The sequence below is a fragment of the Ostrea edulis genome, chromosome 3 (assembly GCF_947568905.1).
Source record: "Ostrea edulis chromosome 3, xbOstEdul1.1, whole genome shotgun sequence".
In the NCBI taxonomy this organism is placed as follows: domain Eukaryota; kingdom Metazoa; phylum Mollusca; class Bivalvia; order Ostreida; family Ostreidae; genus Ostrea; species Ostrea edulis.
Genome location: NC_079166.1, coordinates 66,459,426 through 66,476,895, shown reverse-complemented (window position 1 = coordinate 66,476,895; position 17,470 = coordinate 66,459,426). Strand labels below are relative to the sequence as shown.

At 33.9% G+C, this 17,470-nt stretch overlaps 1 protein-coding gene across 2 annotated transcripts; it reads right to left on the bottom strand.

Annotated features, from left to right (window-relative positions):
* Positions 1 to 468: 468 nt before the first annotated feature.
* Positions 469 to 16,027, bottom strand: LOC125675500 (E3 UFM1-protein ligase 1-like). 2 transcript variants are annotated; one of them, XM_048913227.2, is made up of 18 exons: positions 15,539 to 16,027; positions 14,134 to 14,279; positions 13,061 to 13,187; positions 12,538 to 12,652; positions 11,450 to 11,580; positions 10,047 to 10,105; positions 9,537 to 9,680; positions 9,085 to 9,260; positions 8,584 to 8,754; positions 6,668 to 6,788; positions 5,531 to 5,590; positions 3,515 to 3,758; positions 3,131 to 3,297; positions 2,134 to 2,267; positions 1,656 to 1,736; positions 1,343 to 1,434; positions 1,047 to 1,258; positions 469 to 815 (listed from the first exon to the last, which is right to left on the bottom strand). In XM_048913227.2, exons 1-18 carry the CDS (start codon positions 15,610 to 15,612, stop codon positions 670 to 672), a joined length of 2,400 nt encoding a protein of 799 aa, XP_048769184.2. In that variant the 5' UTR covers positions 15,613 to 16,027; the 3' UTR covers positions 469 to 669. The 2 variants fall into 2 exon arrangements, with proteins under 2 accessions (XP_048769184.2, XP_048769185.2); XM_048913228.2 differs by lacking the exon at positions 5,531 to 5,590.
* Between the last annotated feature and the right edge of the window lie 1,443 nt (positions 16,028 to 17,470).

Sequence of the window (17,470 nt, the reverse complement as noted above, 5' to 3'; positions counted from 1 at the left end):
TTAAAAACATTAATTTCAAGAACCGCTATGTTAAATCCTGTCTACATATCAAGCATCCTCATACATGTGGTGTAGATATCACAAGTTTGCTCAACCCATGACCTCTAGAGGTGAAGATTTACATTCTTTAACAACTATCTGAAAAATCACAAGGACACCACACATGAAATCAGCATGAATCAGAAGACTCGCACTCAAAAGATATGGACGTGACTTTTTCATAAATTTTCTCGACTCTTCAGGAAAATTACAAATACGATTTTAACGTGTCTGAAATTGTTAGAGAAAGTGTTCTTTGTTACCAGTCAACTCGCCGGACACAGCCCCACCTTTGTACTTGGATATAGGTGACATATAAAAGTCATGTCATTTGGCAATGCTGTAGAGCAGTATGAATATACATGTACATGTAAACATAAAAAGTGAAATTCACTACCTGTCATCTCAGAAGCAAAATAAAATAAGGAATATGTTACTGTCTGTTTAATTGCATCATTCTATCTATTTCTTTGTAACATATTTCCACTGAATAATTTATAACTTTTTATAAAGATTTTTTCACTAAACTATGCAAGGCAACAAATATTAAAACGTTTCTTTAAAGGTTATTTGTACTACATGTATGTACGAAACACATGTACATTTATGAATGAGTCGGTCTTTCTATTTTCACTTTTCTTCTTCCTGTTTCTGTGATGTTTTCTTTGTCTTTATGGCGACGTCTACCACCTGTGGTTTCAGCTGATCTAATTCTGCTGTGACCTCTGAACTATCCTTGTCTTCACCCTGCAGTTTCATCTGCTGAATAACCAGGTCTGTCAAAAAAAAAGCTCTACATGCATTTATCTTTGTAAAAATACGAAACTGAAATCAAATTTAATATGTGATAAACTGAAAATATACTCATCTTAATCAAAATTTGTCTTCTAATGCAACAGTACATACTATAGACAAAACCTAGTTTATATGAAAATGAATACGACCCATTAGTAAAATGAGAAATTAGTACTAAAACACTCTTCAATATCAGTAAATGTGCAACTTACCCTGCATGCGTACAAGCAACTGGTGGGACTCTGGAGCTAGGTATTGCTTCAGAAAGGTAATGATTTGGGGGACATATTTCCCTGGGGCATGAATGATGTTGGAGGTAAAAGTCTGGAACAGAACGACTACGGACAGGTGTAGCAACATGGCAGGATCTGTTTCTCGTTGAATATGATCCAGAAGGGACTGGCGGTGATTAAAAATCAGTTGTCTGAAAAGTGTCAGTATCATTGGAAATGCACAGAATAGGATGTGTAGTACAGGCAGATGTTCAGATAAATTTGATGTGATTTACCTTTCTTTTCGTTTGTCGGGTTTTCTCAGAAGAATTCCGAGGTGTTCTGGGCCACAGAGTACGTCTAATTGCTTGTAAAACTCATCCAATGCCTGTTTAGGACACAGATTGATATGATCAACATGTCAATATATTTATGTACGTGTATGTAACTTTGCCAACCCTAATGCAGTACAAATACATGGATACAATTTCTCAACACACAATCAAGTCATTCAAAATGAGGTCACTTTGACCTATTTCTGAAGCCAACAACAACCTTTTTGAAGCCTCATGAGGGTAATTTAGTTTTTGTACACAGTTTTGTACTGACCTTTCCACTCAGGGAGCTGTTCAGTCTGGTTGCATTCTGTTGAACACCATCAGGCAGTTTACTGATCAGCTTGGCCCGAGACTACAAACAAACAAAAAAATCTCCATATAAATTCTAACAGTCAATACAAAGTCTGTAATCTGAAAAGTGCACTGTGCAACAAAAAAGAAATTATTCTTTGCTGAAATCCATTTTGAATACATCAAATGTCATTCACACTGAAATTGAAAATGTAAAAGTTGTAGAAATTGGGTTTCAAATTTGCTAGACAACAGTTCTGATCCACAACTCGTGTCTGAAAGTCAAGGATTAGAACCCTTGGTTAGCAAAACTGATGTATCATATGCTGCTTTTGCACATGTATGTGCTGATTTTCGTATAGTTATTTTTTTTAACATGTTGAATCTTAATAAATATGTAATTCAGAACATGCTTTGTTGCATACAATATCTAATCAGATTTGGAGTGTCCATTTTACCTCTGGGGTTAAGGTTTCCTCCTCTTCAGATGTGGACAACATGTGTTCATTCACAAGAGCAATTACAATAATGTTCGTAATGTCACTACACACAGTCTTCAGTAGATGCTTGGTCAGAAGAACTTCAGTCTCCTCTGTGGAAAAACAACACATGATATACTTAACACCCAAGCTTTGTATTCCTACAATGTTCAGGTAAAGCAACGAGCATGTAGTAGAAATGTAAACTCACACAAATGTTTGTTTGTTTGTTTGTATTTTGATGTTTTTCGCCACACTCAAGAATTTTTCAGTTATATGGTGGCGCCAAGTTTTTATTGGTGGAAGAGAGAACCCAGATGCAATGTACCTGGGAAGAGACCACCGACCTTCCGAAAGTAAACTGGGAAACTTCCTCACTTACCGGCGCGAGTGGGATTCGAACCCTCGCCGACAGGTGAGAGGCCGTGTGATTGAGTTTGGCATATACATCCCTTTTTTTTCCTGCATTTTAATTTTTGTTAAGTTTTCACTGTTAGTGACAACATGAATTATCACTACTGAAAATTTAATCTAACCATAACACAAAATGGATATAAAAATACTATTTGCTTTTCTGAGAAAAATAAATGCTTCTATGAACTTTACACAACATTTCACTTTCGCAATGTTTCAGTTCGACAGTGTCAAAGTTCCACAGTGCCAGAGTTCCACAGTGTCAAAGTTCCACAGTGCCAGAGTTCTAGTGTCAAAGTTCCACAGTGCCAGAGTTCCACAGTGTCAATGTTCCACAGTGCCAGAGTTCCACAGTGTCAAAGTTCCACAGTGCAAAGTTCTACAGTGCAAAGTTCCACAGTGCAAAGTTCCACAGTGAGTTCCAGTGTCAAAATTCCACAGTGCAAAGTTCCACAGTGCCAGAGTTCCACAGTGCCAAAGTTCAAATCATTTCCCAGTATATTTCCTAGCACATTTTTGAAGTACAGATAAAGTATTACTGTTTATTGACTATGTTTATTACCTGGGAAAGATTTGGTTCCTTTCTCAAACAGCAGGACATTGGTCCAGAGTCCTGTGATCCTCTCCTGTAGGTCAGTGTGGGTCTTCCTCTTCCCTGATCCGGAGCTCTGTGTCACTGTGGACCTCAGTGTCTCTAAAGCCCTCTGTTGATAGTCTTTGTTTAATGGTCTGCAAAGAAAATACCATTACGGTGAAGATCGTAGTCTCTCCATTTCATACTATTATAATATTAATTAGGAGACAGTGTTACTATACACCTGGGATCTGAACCTTGAATTCTGGCTGTACTACTATCAAACATGAAAAGATAGAGTCATCTAAAAAAAACCCACTGAATTTCTCCTCTATATGGGCGAAATGTCACACATTATTATGATATTCGAACCTTTGTATTTGTGTAGCGATTTCGGTGATGAAGTCCTCCGGACAATCCCGCAACTCGGATTGTTTCTGAAGTTCCTCTGTGATCTCTTCCACAGTCATGAACTGTATTTCTGTGTGTCGGGGGCGTGACACTTCCTCCTCGTCGGAGTCCCCTCCCTGATCCCCACGGCCTTTAAGGTATTTCTTCTTGGTGGCCTTCATCTTGACCTCTCGACCTTGGTTTCCTCCCCCACTTTTAGTTGAACCTACGAATACAGGAAGTCGAGTGAATATTTAGATTTCCTAAAAAAAAAAGGCTGATTATCTCACTACTTTGGAGAAAATGGCATGCAAAATTTTAAACATTAATTGCTAAAATAATATTTTAGATGATCTGAGTGGATGAAAACTGATATGTACCTTAACATCTACATAAAAATCAATCTTAAAGTGCATGATACATATTGAGAAAATAGTATGAGGGTATACATGTTTTGTGGAAAAAATCAGTATTGTACAGTATTATACATGTTATATTGTATGATTATATCACCTACTCTACAGACATATCATTGTAGTTAGATTTAAATACACTGCTCTGTGATATCAGAGGAGTCAGGAGTTTTATGAATTAAACTAAAATAAAAATGTGGGAATTTTTTCTATCCAATCCAAAATAATTATCCACCGTATTTTATAATTTTCAAAATTCAAGACCGCGGATAATTTTCCCCCCCAGATTTTCATCTCAATTTTAATGATAAAACTTGAGACTCCTCTGGTGATAACTATATTGAATTTTCATGAAAGTAAGTAAAATAAATTTTCTACTGAAATGTAGCATAAATGGACAGATAATTGGGGAGAGAAACATCATAGGCGAATAATGAAAAGCAGTAAACTGATCACTTCTTTATGCATTATATTTAACAATAGTCAGACAAACTGCGAATATTAGTGTACAGTGAAGACTAAAATTTTGTCCCAAAAAATAAAATTCAAATTATCACATTATCCTGCTACTCAACATTTACCTGGTCAGAAGAAAAATTTGAAAACCTATTTTCATGCAATCTTGCATGCCAGAATCTCGGTCAAAGTTCACACTAAGCTGGATCTCTGGATCAGCCCAATCAATTTTTAAAAGGAAGACGAAAATTTATGGAATAAAATTATAAATTTAGCCTGTGATCTTTGTTTGCTTAAGATTATGACCTAATTGAAATTGGTGTTCTATTTACATGTTAGATGCAGTCAAAAGTGTGTAAATGATTTCATAGGTTATTACATTATGCAAAATATGGCAACATGTCAGGTAGATACTATCGACAGGATTGAAATTTACCGACCAAAAATACATTTTCCATTTTCATTTTCTGTCAGCAGTTACCAATGTAAAGAGTGTGGTTCTTGATTTCGCAGAATTTTTTTAATGCTTAGTTTGATTGGCTTCCTGGCTTCTTATTTACTGTATGTCAATACTAAAACTTCAAAGGGATTATCCAGAGATTCTGTTGGTGAAAGAAGACACAGAACCTGGCTAGTATACAACACGGATTTTCATTGAGTCTTCATGAGACTTCTCTCCAAGGTCAATCCATCTTTAATATCCTTAACTTGCTGCATGCAAACAGGATTAAAAATGGAGGTTTCATACAATATAACTGTAAGAGCATCAAGAAATGGTGAATTGATAGATCTATTTACATGTAATTAGATGAGCTTGCTACTGCATACTGCATTCCATGAATTTTTTTAGAGAAATTTTTCACATTGAATATTTCAAAGATGATAAGTTTACAATGAAGAGACACTCAAATTGGCAAGAACACATACTGACTAAAAAATAGAATTTTACAAAGTTTGAAAATGCTGTTGAACTCAGAGCAATAACATTTAGTACCTTTAAGAGAACAGTAGTATTGATTAATATTTCTTCATTTTAATAAATCAGGATTGATAAGTTTCTTCATCAAACAATACATAGCAAAATAAAACCAGATTAACAAGGATTAACAAAATTAGTTGAGATCAGTACCTTTTACCACCATTTGGTAACACCCGGGTGCGACCTCTATCAGCCAAGAGGGAGATAACTCTGTCATCAAATATTCTTAAGTGCAATCAACCAGCATTTAAGATCTACACTTTAATTAAATATTCTAGAATCATGTGAGCTTCACCAATTAAAATACAGTATGTCTGTCATATGTCTGTTGTAAACTTTTCACACTTTCATTTTTATCCCTCCAGAACCATTAGATGAATTTTAACAAAACTTGACACGCAGTATCCTTGGATGAATGGGATTTAAGTTCATCCAGAAGTAAGCAATGCATAGTTTGTAAGAGAAGATAATTAAGAAATAGTGGATGTTTGAAAAAAACCTTTGCTGGACCAAAAAAGCTGAAACTTCCATGAAAGATTCCTTATAGAGTGTAAGATTCAAGTTTGTTCAAACCATGTGCCCATAATAGCTGATTCAATTTCACATCACATAACATTAGAAAATTATCAAAAGTCTTTTCCTCAAGGAACACAATCTATCATGATATGTCTTTGGGCCATTTATGAGTCTTCATTTCCATATGAGAAAGGGACTAGGGTGAGCATTGTGGCCCATGGGCCTCTTTCTTTGAAAAGTTACATCCTAAAGTACAACATCTTTAATTATTAAATATTATTGAAAACAATTGTTTACAACAGACAGTTCAGAATGCATATTATTTTGCTGATGAAAAAGGATGTAATATCATGTAATAAATCATTTTTCCGAGGTGCGCGTAATAAAAAATAATTAGCACTCGTAAGGACAAATAATGCATTTGCAAAATGAAGTATATCACAAATGCATAAATAAATATGTTATCGATATATTATCTATCCTTTTGATTTTGCTCATCTATCTGATTTATTCAGTGGATGATGACATAACATTGCCATTCTATAGATCATGGGTTGAAGTACTAATTGTCAAGTTCAAGCAAACAACCCAACCCCCAACCGCACAAAAAGAATCCAATATAATTTGTTTAAAACCCCTCCCCCCCCCAATTTTTTAAAAAGAAAATTTGATCTAACTTGTGTATATCCAGCAGACTTGAGATATTTTTGTGAGATAATAGACACATCTTGAAATACTTTCGTGAGATGATAGGGATGGTTGTGTACTCACTAGCTTGTTTTTTCTTCCGTTGATCTTTCCTGTCCTCCTTTGACCCCTCCTCCATCACAAACCTCGATGATGCTCCTTTCTTCTCCTCTGCCAGAAATAGCTGTGGGTTACTTCTAGCATCCTATCAAACATATGAAAGTGTGTTTCATTTTTAATATCAATCTAATCAAACTTAGATCCGGTCGCATAATTGCTACACAGATGAGTATGTGATTAGATCTAATATCTAATTCTAATTAGAGTCACTGGAAACTAGTCATTATAATAATGTGATTTCTACAAAAAAAGGGAAAAAACCTTTAGAATTATGAGGCCATGATCAGCATCTATTGCCTGAGAATTTTCGTTTTCCTACAAAATACATTAATTCCCTTCATTACAGTCCCATCCTGGCACAGGGGAGGGAATTCATAGTCTAAACGGTTTATCATTTCCTTGGTGTTGCATCAAAGAGTTTTCCAATATTTTCCAATGTAAAAATAGAAATTCTCTGTTGTGGCTCATCTTGGCCCAGGAGTCATGATGTAAACATTTGTTCATGCTTAAAAATTTTATTTGGCAAATTTTACCCTTGCGGATCACAAGGGTAAAATTTGCCAAATAAAATTTTAAGCAGAAGATTTTCAAATATTTTAAGTATTTTTTTCGAGGTAAAATTGAAAGAAACCCTCATTGTGTTCTGCCCTTTGTCCATGGGGTGATGGTAAGAACAAACTTAAAATGTAAACAAAAGGATATTAATTTGACATCTTATCTCTTTAAGGATCTTAAGAAGAAAATTATTGAGGTATTTATCTACACATGTGAAACATTGAAACCCCTACATGGCCCCTCCCTGCCCCATTGGTCTGAACAAACTTGAATCTACACTATTACATGTCAAAGAATGCTTCCATAATAATTTCTCTCACTGCACCTTGTAGATTTATGCATGAAATAACAACATGTTAAGTGGCCATATGACAATTTCGAGTAAAATGAAACTGGTTTTTTGGTGTTTATTTGATTCTCAAATATCTCAGGAAAAACTTGGAATTTTCTGACCTCTGGTGACAATGAATTATATGCAAGTCAGAAGCTACAGAAAGCTGTATGAAATGTCTTTATTTGATTTACAATTTTAAAATTATTAAAATTTGGTAACCTGTAAATGGAGTCACAAGCTTTTCTCTATAATAAATATCAAGGTTCTTAAGAAATCAAAAATGTGAAAAGAAGACAAAAAATATTGTTATCAGAGAAGCTCATTTGAGGTTTAATTTAATATGATTTACAATTACAATGTTTTAAAAGCAATAATTATTTTTCTTTATGCATGATGACCCTCCCCTCCCCCTTCTCCAGATTTTTGCACCAACACAACCCTATACTTTATTTAATGACCTAACAATTAACAGGATTGTCCTAATGGAAGAAAAGAGCAAGTATCGATCCCCACTATATTTAACCTTGACATTTAGCACATTGATCCAAAACTTAATTCTAATTGTTTTGATTAGATTCATTTATAGCATTTTTGAGGTATCATCAGCCCATTCCAACACACATTTATCCAGACAGACACAGGGAACCAGTATACACCTAAAACCACTTTGTTGGCAGGGTATATTGATACATGTGACTACTGTAAAAGTGGTTATTTACGCTGGATGTCAAGTACGCATTTTTCCACATCCAACACTACGTGTGGGGGAAAATACGCGGTAACTGAATATAATATATATTATATCAAATATTCATAACTATAAACTTGGGGGAAATTTACGTGCTTATTACCTGACCATGTAATTAGTGTAAATTTCCCCCATGCGTAAATAACCACTTTTACAGTATTCTCAAGAATTATGCAATGTAATTCAGCTTTACAACCAATCAATATCAACCAAATTCATTTCTATCTATCTGCAAAGATTTACCTTCTCTGCTTTTTCTGTGACTAGAGACATAAAAGGCTGCTTCCATTTGGATATGTATTTCTGACTGGTTACTATGGTATCACAGCATATAATGGCGTCCGTCTGCTTCTTGACGCACTCCTGGAGCAGAAGATGACAATCCTCCTCAGAGAACATGGACGGCAGCAGAGGCTGAAAGGGAATTTTGAGTTTAGAAATCAAACCAGTGTACTGACAAATGATTTCATGTCAAGTTTGGAAGTACCCTGTTCCAGGAAATTTTTACTTGCATTTCTAAAACTATGGAAACATCAAAGTTACGATATATCTCACCTACATTACATAAATGTACATAGAGCAAAATGCAGGTGAGCAAACTCAAAAAGATGTGAAAGGGTACATGTATTTTAAAGCATCAGGGCAAAATTAAGATCATGTAAAAATTTCTGAAAGTGCAGCACTAATAAATCGTCAACAAAATTACGTAAATGAATGTGGAAATAGCTGCTAAAGACTTGTTACCATGACATCGGAATACCCGTCCGTGCTGACCGCTTCCTCTATCGAAGCCTCAATCTGGTCTATCAGACCACTACCCACACATACACGCTTCAAGTAAACAATGGGGTCAGATTTGAATCGCTTCTTAATGAAAGTTTTCGGATCAGAGATTCCAAGTCGCACCAAATTGTCATATTCTGAAAGATTTTAAAAACAGAAAGGCATAACAAATAGTAGCACAAGATTTGATTTCCATCATTTAAACCACCCTAACTTAAATTACTCATGTACGTAAACCATTTCCACAAGAATGGGGCAATATCAAATATTCCTTCAAAATTTATACATAAAAATAAAAATGTCATATACATGACCTAGGACATGGAGCTACTTTTGTAACAATATTTTTAAAAAAGTATCTTTTTAAGCAATTTGAGAACATCTGTACACCTCTAATTTCTAGTCAAACAGACCTAGGTAGCCATTTTGCTTGTAGAAGTTGTCCACCCATTCATTCTGTGCCCTGGTGTAGATGTCAGGAATATATATCATCTTTTCCTGTCTGCCCACCAGACTTCCTTTCAATCGGCCAGTATGAACGTGTTCCTCCAAAATAGCTACAATGTTTATAGAAGTCAGAATTATCAGCCTAATTAAAATTAGACCCTATATTTACATTCGTTTTGTTGTAGAAAAGAAACATAAAAATCAAGGTATAAACTTTAACTAGACTCTTAGGGTAACAATGCTCTATTCTGATTTTACAAATATGAAATGTACAAATAACTTCAGTGGAAAATGCAAGCACATTGTCCATGTGCAGGCTTATCAAATCTATAAGGAACTGATATTCACATTTGTTTTGATGATAGTAATACGGACTAGTATTTAAAAATAATAATACTGAAATTAAATAACATAGTGGCAGGTTTTTAGCCAACTAATTTTTTTAAAGGTAAAGTTGAGTTTGAGGATATCCTTACAGAAGAAGAGCCTTTCTTGGAATCCGTATCGCTGCATTACCATGGTGACAGTTGTTGGTCTGTAAATGAGGTCAGAGGTCAAAGGTAAGCAAAATACTAGTAAGCAATTCTACCAGCAAGCAACACAAAACATAAAAGGTTTGTAAAATTACACTGAATCAGAAACAAAGACATTCAATGTACAGTTTGTCTAAATAATTTTTAAAATATTGAAACCCAATACACAAATTGTTTTCAAAATATTTTAACATGCAAAGGTGACTCTCCATAGCTTTAACTTAGATCTATCAAATTTTCAATATACTGAGGCAATATCCTAGTCCCACTTTTTTCCCCATATGAATATTAAACAAACAAATTTATTTTCGTTCTCTCAAACTCTTGATCAATAAAGTAACATTTTAGGCCTATTACACAAAATCTTTTAACATTGACTCTTGATGCTGCGTAATGTTTGTTTACACACGCAGCCAATCACTTGTGACCGAATTAGCACTACACAGACCACTTCTAGGTTTTCACAAAACATGGTTTGATAAATGAAGCTGCTAAGACCTAAATTTGCAATGAATCTTTGCTGTGCATACCAAACTGCATATTAATTATTTTGCCAGACGATCACCTGCAGTTATCAATTAACCAACTTAAATTTTGTAAATTAAACAGTAATTATGAGACATGACACTAATTTTGAGACATGAATTTTGTTGGTAAACAAATAAAGAATAATACATGTTGACAGAAATGAAAATATCTAGTTTTTCTAATTCATATTTCAAATGCAAATTAAACATTACTGGGGAAACTAAATGATAAATTTTATCACTGTCACAGAATCACCAAAACAGAGTTACATCCCATTAATGTAAAAATTAAAACTGCTTGATCTATAAAGTGCTAGAGGTCCCAAAAATAAATGGATTGAAAATTTTCTCTATGATGAAAGGTGATGATAATGAACAGTGAACAATCTAATAACTCTTATAAGGAATACGAAATAATAAATTGGGCAAACATGAACCCCTGGACATACCATAGGAGGAGTGAGCATCCCCAATTGGCGGGTCACACCTGCCGTTAGCATACAAGAATACTTCTCTAGCACAATGAACTTCCTGTAGTTTCATTAGATTTTGAAGGGTGTAAATTTTTGTGGATTTTGTGGGTACCCCTATTCTATGAATTTCAAACCACAACAAAACATACAACCTATTTAATGTTTCAATGTAAAGAAACCATACCCATGAAACTGCATCCCAATGACACTGTGAAATCTTGACAATCCTTCAAAAAATCCCCCATATATTTAAATGATTCCACAGTATTTCTGAAGAGTCACACCACCTGCAGTTTGACAATGATGGTTACGCTAAACTTCTAATTTTAGACCAAACATATGGTACCTCGTGACCGCACTAAGAGCTCCCCTGATCTGTGACTTCATTCTGTTGATGAAGGTTCCTGTGTAAATCACGTCCTTGTCCTGGGAGTCCAGCTTTCCTTTTATAATCTTTCCAACTCTGTCTCTAATGTGCTAAAATATACAGTCAGTGTACATCACTCTCAAACCCACTTTCACACACGACTTTCCAACAAAAAGCACCAAATAGTGGACAGCAGCAAATCCTTGCTGGAGTCCACCCTTGAATTTGGGCATATAATGGTGTTCTTCAGTATTTTCCTGAATGTCATCACCAGTATTGCAGCGTTACAATATATAAATTTCTTATACAGGTGTGTGTTATTCAGTATATTCACTGACCACTTTCATCAAGAACTATGATGATGAACATATCAATCGACTCATTACGATACAGCGTAACATCTATATCACATGACCCTGAGGGTATGCTCCTGATTAACGATGAAGAGACAGGTTCAGAGATTTTACACACAAATCAAATACAGCGTACTCTGGATATATTGAGACCTGAATTGTTTATTATATATCCAAAGTTCAATATAACCAACATTGAACCATATGAATAATGTTACTGGATATTTATTTTACTTCAATACAACAGGTGGTTCAACATAAGCAACTTCAATATAAGTGGAGTACACTGTATCCATGACATATTACATAAATTGTATGTTGTTTGTTTGCCCTCCCCCTATCAACTGGGTTAAATCTCATCGGACTTTGATGTTCTAATATTTCACGATTTTGTATAATGATGTACCTCGCATGAAAATTTGTAGATATCTATGTACTATGTATAGTTGTGTCATAGCTGTACAAATTGTCTTTGCGAACTAGAGTCCATTTAGAATGAAAACTATTTTGAAAAAAAAAAATATTGAAATAAAAAATTTTTTTTTGCCTACCCTACTTAGGAAAGTGACTGTCAACAAAAATATGATTTTTTGTTTGTAAATGTAGACATACCAGCTTCAATTTGGAATACTCTCTTGCCTCCCCCAACAAATTTCAATTCACTAGATCCGCTCGCGAAACCGAGGCAAAGAAAAAGCTGTATACAAGACTTACGGATGCCACAAAGTCTGACGGTAAATCGTATTGTTTAGTGATTTCCACCATTGTCAGGTAGCCCTTGTCCTGGAGTTTGTCATTCACTTCTTCTGCCATGCTGTCGAGGTAGTTCCTACAAAAACAAAAAACAAGAGCCCCATCAATTTAACTGAATCACGTTATCCTTCAAGAGCTATACATGTGAATCATTAGAAACACGAGACAGCTTCCACGTATTCTTTTCCCCACTAAGAGTCCAATCATTTTGTAGACTGAAGAAATTCTTTAAAATTTTCTATTCTTAATTATCTCCCCTTCACAACAGATAAATTTTCATTTCAGCAAGGATGAGCACTTTGAATATAAATACACTTTTAAACTGTAAATGCACTATAACAAAGAATATTAAGAAGATATCTAACTGTATAAATTGTCACTAGTAACATACCCAAATCTGTGATTTTGAATGAAAGATTGGGCATGTATTTCCTTAACATCCTAAAATGAAGAGAAATATCCTCAAGGTCCACACAACCATTACCTGTCCATGAGCTGACCTAGAACCAACATTAGGCTCCGATCCTGTTTTACCATCTCTGTGACTTTGTCTTCAATGTGTCGAAAATCAACATTCAGAATCTGCTGCAGGTCTACCAAATTGATCCTCCCTTCAAAGATAATTTTTTTTTAAATGAACACACTTAAGGGTACTCCATACTCGCAGTTTTATCTGATACAAGTTTAAAAAGTGTATTTATTTCCATTAATTAGATTTAAAACTACCAAATTATCAAATAAAATACATAGGTCATCACACTTTTTAAGATGCGAGACATACATAAACAGAATCATATATCACCGTCAGAAAATTGCAATTTTCCTTAAACAACGTTATCAAAATTTCGTAAAAACTGGTTATGACGATATCATAGCATTCATAACAATTTCATGAAACTCTTTCTTCACAAAAATATACAAAATGTCTGTAAAATATAAAGGAAATATACCGCATAATAGACTTGATAAAGAAATCAATGAAAACAGAGTTATTGCCCTTGGACTCAATATTTTTATACTTATCATTGATTATTCATCTATAATTTAGACTTTTGAAATAGTTCATTTTTAACAAGAATTTTTACAATAACTATCGGAAAAGACTCCAACAAAATTTATGTTCCTATCATGCATAAATCTAAATAAATCATTGATTTTGCAAAATCTGATGACATCACAGGAGGGTGGAATTACTTTAAAAACAAAGAAACATAGTTTGGCCATCTTGCAGGAAAAAGAAAAACTGTAACACAATATAAATGGTGGAAATTTACACATGGTGGTAGTACACTCAATGATACTATCATAATTATACATTCCTAGACTGCTTTGTATTTGTTGTCTTGATGTATCGATATTGAGCACATTAACACTTTAAATCAAGATAAACTTTAAATCAAAATAACTATCAGAGTTGTCGCACTAATATGTATAATACATGATAACATTGACAACTTATAGAATCTTAGTAGTATTTAGGCAAACATTACAACTTGACAAGGAAAATCTCTATATTCTGATGCATTTTTTGGAATATGATTTTTAATATTTGGTTACCTCCATGTATAACCAATTCATCCTGAACTTCCTTGGCTAACTCTTGATGAGTGAGATACTCCTTGCCATCCAATGTGTGAATTACATCTATTAACTTTAGCTCCATCAACTTGGCAACAATTTCAATCACATTCCTTTCCGATAATCTTTTAATTAAAGAAAATGTATAATTAAAAACATTTTATTTCAAATGGAGAGGAAAAACTATTTAAAAATGTACTACTACTTAAGCAAATGAAATATACAACTTTGATCTTATTCATGATGACTACAAAAAGGACATACATTCAGGTACACATATATACAAATCATTGCTGTCTGTATTTGCTAACATTTCATTGACTGTCCTGTACAACATCATACATCTGTATATATTGAAATTTTCTGGACTTGACAAAAAGTAAAACTCATCTAATCAAGCAGTGTGAATTAAAATGTGTGGGGCCTGTTTAATATGTGTCAGATCATGTTTACAATCTCTGATTGGTATGTCCTTAACTGCAGTTCTAACATCCCAATATGTATGACCAGGAGAGCTACATATTTTCTCAGCTTCTGAAAATTTTATCAACATCAAAAGCTGTATGAACCAATGCTTGAAAAATTGTATGCACTTCATAAAAACATTAACTTGTCGTAAATACATGCATGAATTTATAAGGATATCCAGCTGAGCATGCCTTATATCATAATGTCTGTTTTAACCACAAGGATATGGTTTTAAATCTGTGTTTACAAACAACTGTAGATGCAACTCCGTTTAATCTTTGATGTACATATTTATGTGACAATCATGTTTTCATTTCAGACGTCAATATTGATGAGCATGATACTCCCCAAAGACTTAATCTTCAAATCCATTAACAAACTTCTGTTCTTTACATAAATAGGAAAGTTGATTGTTATTTAAACTTATTTCAGCTGCATGAATATAATTCTTTATGATTTTGAAAGAAAACATCAGATCATACAGCTTTGTAAATAAGCTGTGATACCATGATCCTTGAGCTGTAGTGCTATATACAATGTAGTAACATAATGTAGTAAGCTGTAGTAATATCAGATCACTATGTCTACGAGAGAGAGAGAGAGAGAGAGAGAGAGAGAGAGAGAGAGAGTCAGAAAGAGAGAGAAAGAGTCAAAAAGAGAGACAGAGATTCAGAGAGAGACAGAAAGAGAGAGAGTCAGAAAGAGAGAGAGTCAGAAAGAGAGAGAGAGAGAGAGAGAGAGAGAGAGAGAGAGAGAGAGAGAGAGACACACACACACACAGAGAGAGAGAGAGAGAGATTCATTGTAAGCGTAGGTGATATAGTTTTAGTCGTTCGTAATCAAGATTTCAAATTGATCTGAGGTCCCAAAATTTCAAAGTACATATTAAGCAAGTTAAAAATTATAAATTTCTTACTTTTGCTTTGTGCTGCTCAGCTGGGCTCGCTGAAAATCAGCCGCCAGACGTTTCACTTCTTCCCAGTCTGCCATGATGATATGTCACTGAAGAGTTCTCAATCAAGGGACACAACCTATACAGCTCAAGATACCAAGAGTTGTCGTTCACAACACCTACCGACCTACTAGTGAGTCATTTTATTTTTTCACTATATATATTTCATTGAAAAATGTCTTTCTTGAAAAGAAAAAAAAACACACCAACAAAACAAACAACTTATTGAAGCATTACTTGTAGATCACTCTTATGAATTATTTGCAGTTTCTTCTGATAATTTTGATGACAATTCTCGCTGTGAAATCACTTGTCAAATGCAAAAATTGCATTTTTACGGCACAAAAAGATATAGGCTATAGTATTTTGAGGGTAAAAAAATTGTTTTGATGATTTCATAAACTATTCTCAATAATCATGGTATCACAATTTGCTTAGCGTAGTGGGAAAAGAAAAAAATGAACAATTTTGCATGATAAGTGAAAAATAATTATGAAAATTAAGACTAAATAATTAACCTCACAATCAATTTGTAAGAAAATTGTTTTTTCAATGAAATATAAATATTATAGTGAAAAAATTAAATGATGACTCACTTATGGCCAGGTACCGTACTTATGTAAAATCTAGCTTGAAATCTAAACCTTTAGAAGCAAAGTTGTGCCAGCAATTTATATACAGATAGTCCTACTTTTTTTGCCATTAGAATGACAGGGTAGTGATGACGTTATACTTACAATAGATAAATTGCAATGTAATAATGTTATTGACAATTTGAATATTTTTTTTTTAATTTAAAGGCTCTTTCACTTGTAAACATATCATACTCTTGAACATTGATGCATTCAAAGGGCTCTTGATTGGTCAACATCAAGCGTAACAAAAGAGAATTTATACAATTTCGTCTTCTTCAAACGAGTTTCATTTGCTAGCTTTTAGGTTTCCATCCTCAGAATAAAAAAAAACAAACTATTAAGATGAAATGCGACTACTAGTACACACGATATTGGAACAAAAATAATGGCAAAACCAGGATCAAGCAACTGACTCAATTCCCGAATATGTGAGGTCTCAAAGACAAAATAAACCGCGCGGGTATGTTAAGGTGGCTCCATCCTCACGTGACTTATCAATATTAATGGTTGAAGGTGGGAAAAAAACTGTATTAATTTCCACTCACTATATACATGTAGTTTAATTTAATTAATAACCAAAGATGTGTATATGTAGCCACCTTCTTAGAGATGTCAGACATACCAAAACGAAAGTATAAGTCAGCATCAGAAAATCAAACTTCTAATTCATAAACATGTATAAATTCTACGTGGGTATTGGGTAAATCATTGTACAGTAGAGAAAATACCAGCATAGAGTTATTGTCCTTTACAACTTTTTTGTTATTATGAATATTTGGTTATTTATGGAAAATATAAACTTTTTCACTATCAATAAATTACCAATTTTTGAAAAAAAATTATCCAGTGAATAAAATTTCTCTTTTTAAAAAAAAATAATTATCCAGTGAATAAAATTCTTCTTAAAGATATATTTCTCATGAGCAAAGTTCAACACAAGAAAGCCGGATAACGACTTTTGCAAAAACCTAGGTATGACATCACATGAGGATCGTTCTACCTTATGCAGGTCTATGGAGCGCCAAATTAATTCTAAATGATTGCATGCTGTTGAATTGATGAGCGTTATAATTCAATTATTGCTCTCTTCAAATGAATTGGTGATAACAATTGAAGATCAGAGCAATAATTCAATTAATGCGCTTTATAATTGAATTACTGCTCTCTTCAATTGAATTGGGGTACATACCAATTCAATTAATGCGACGAATAATTGAATTATATCATTAATTGAATGGATGCACGCAATAATTCTTTTAGA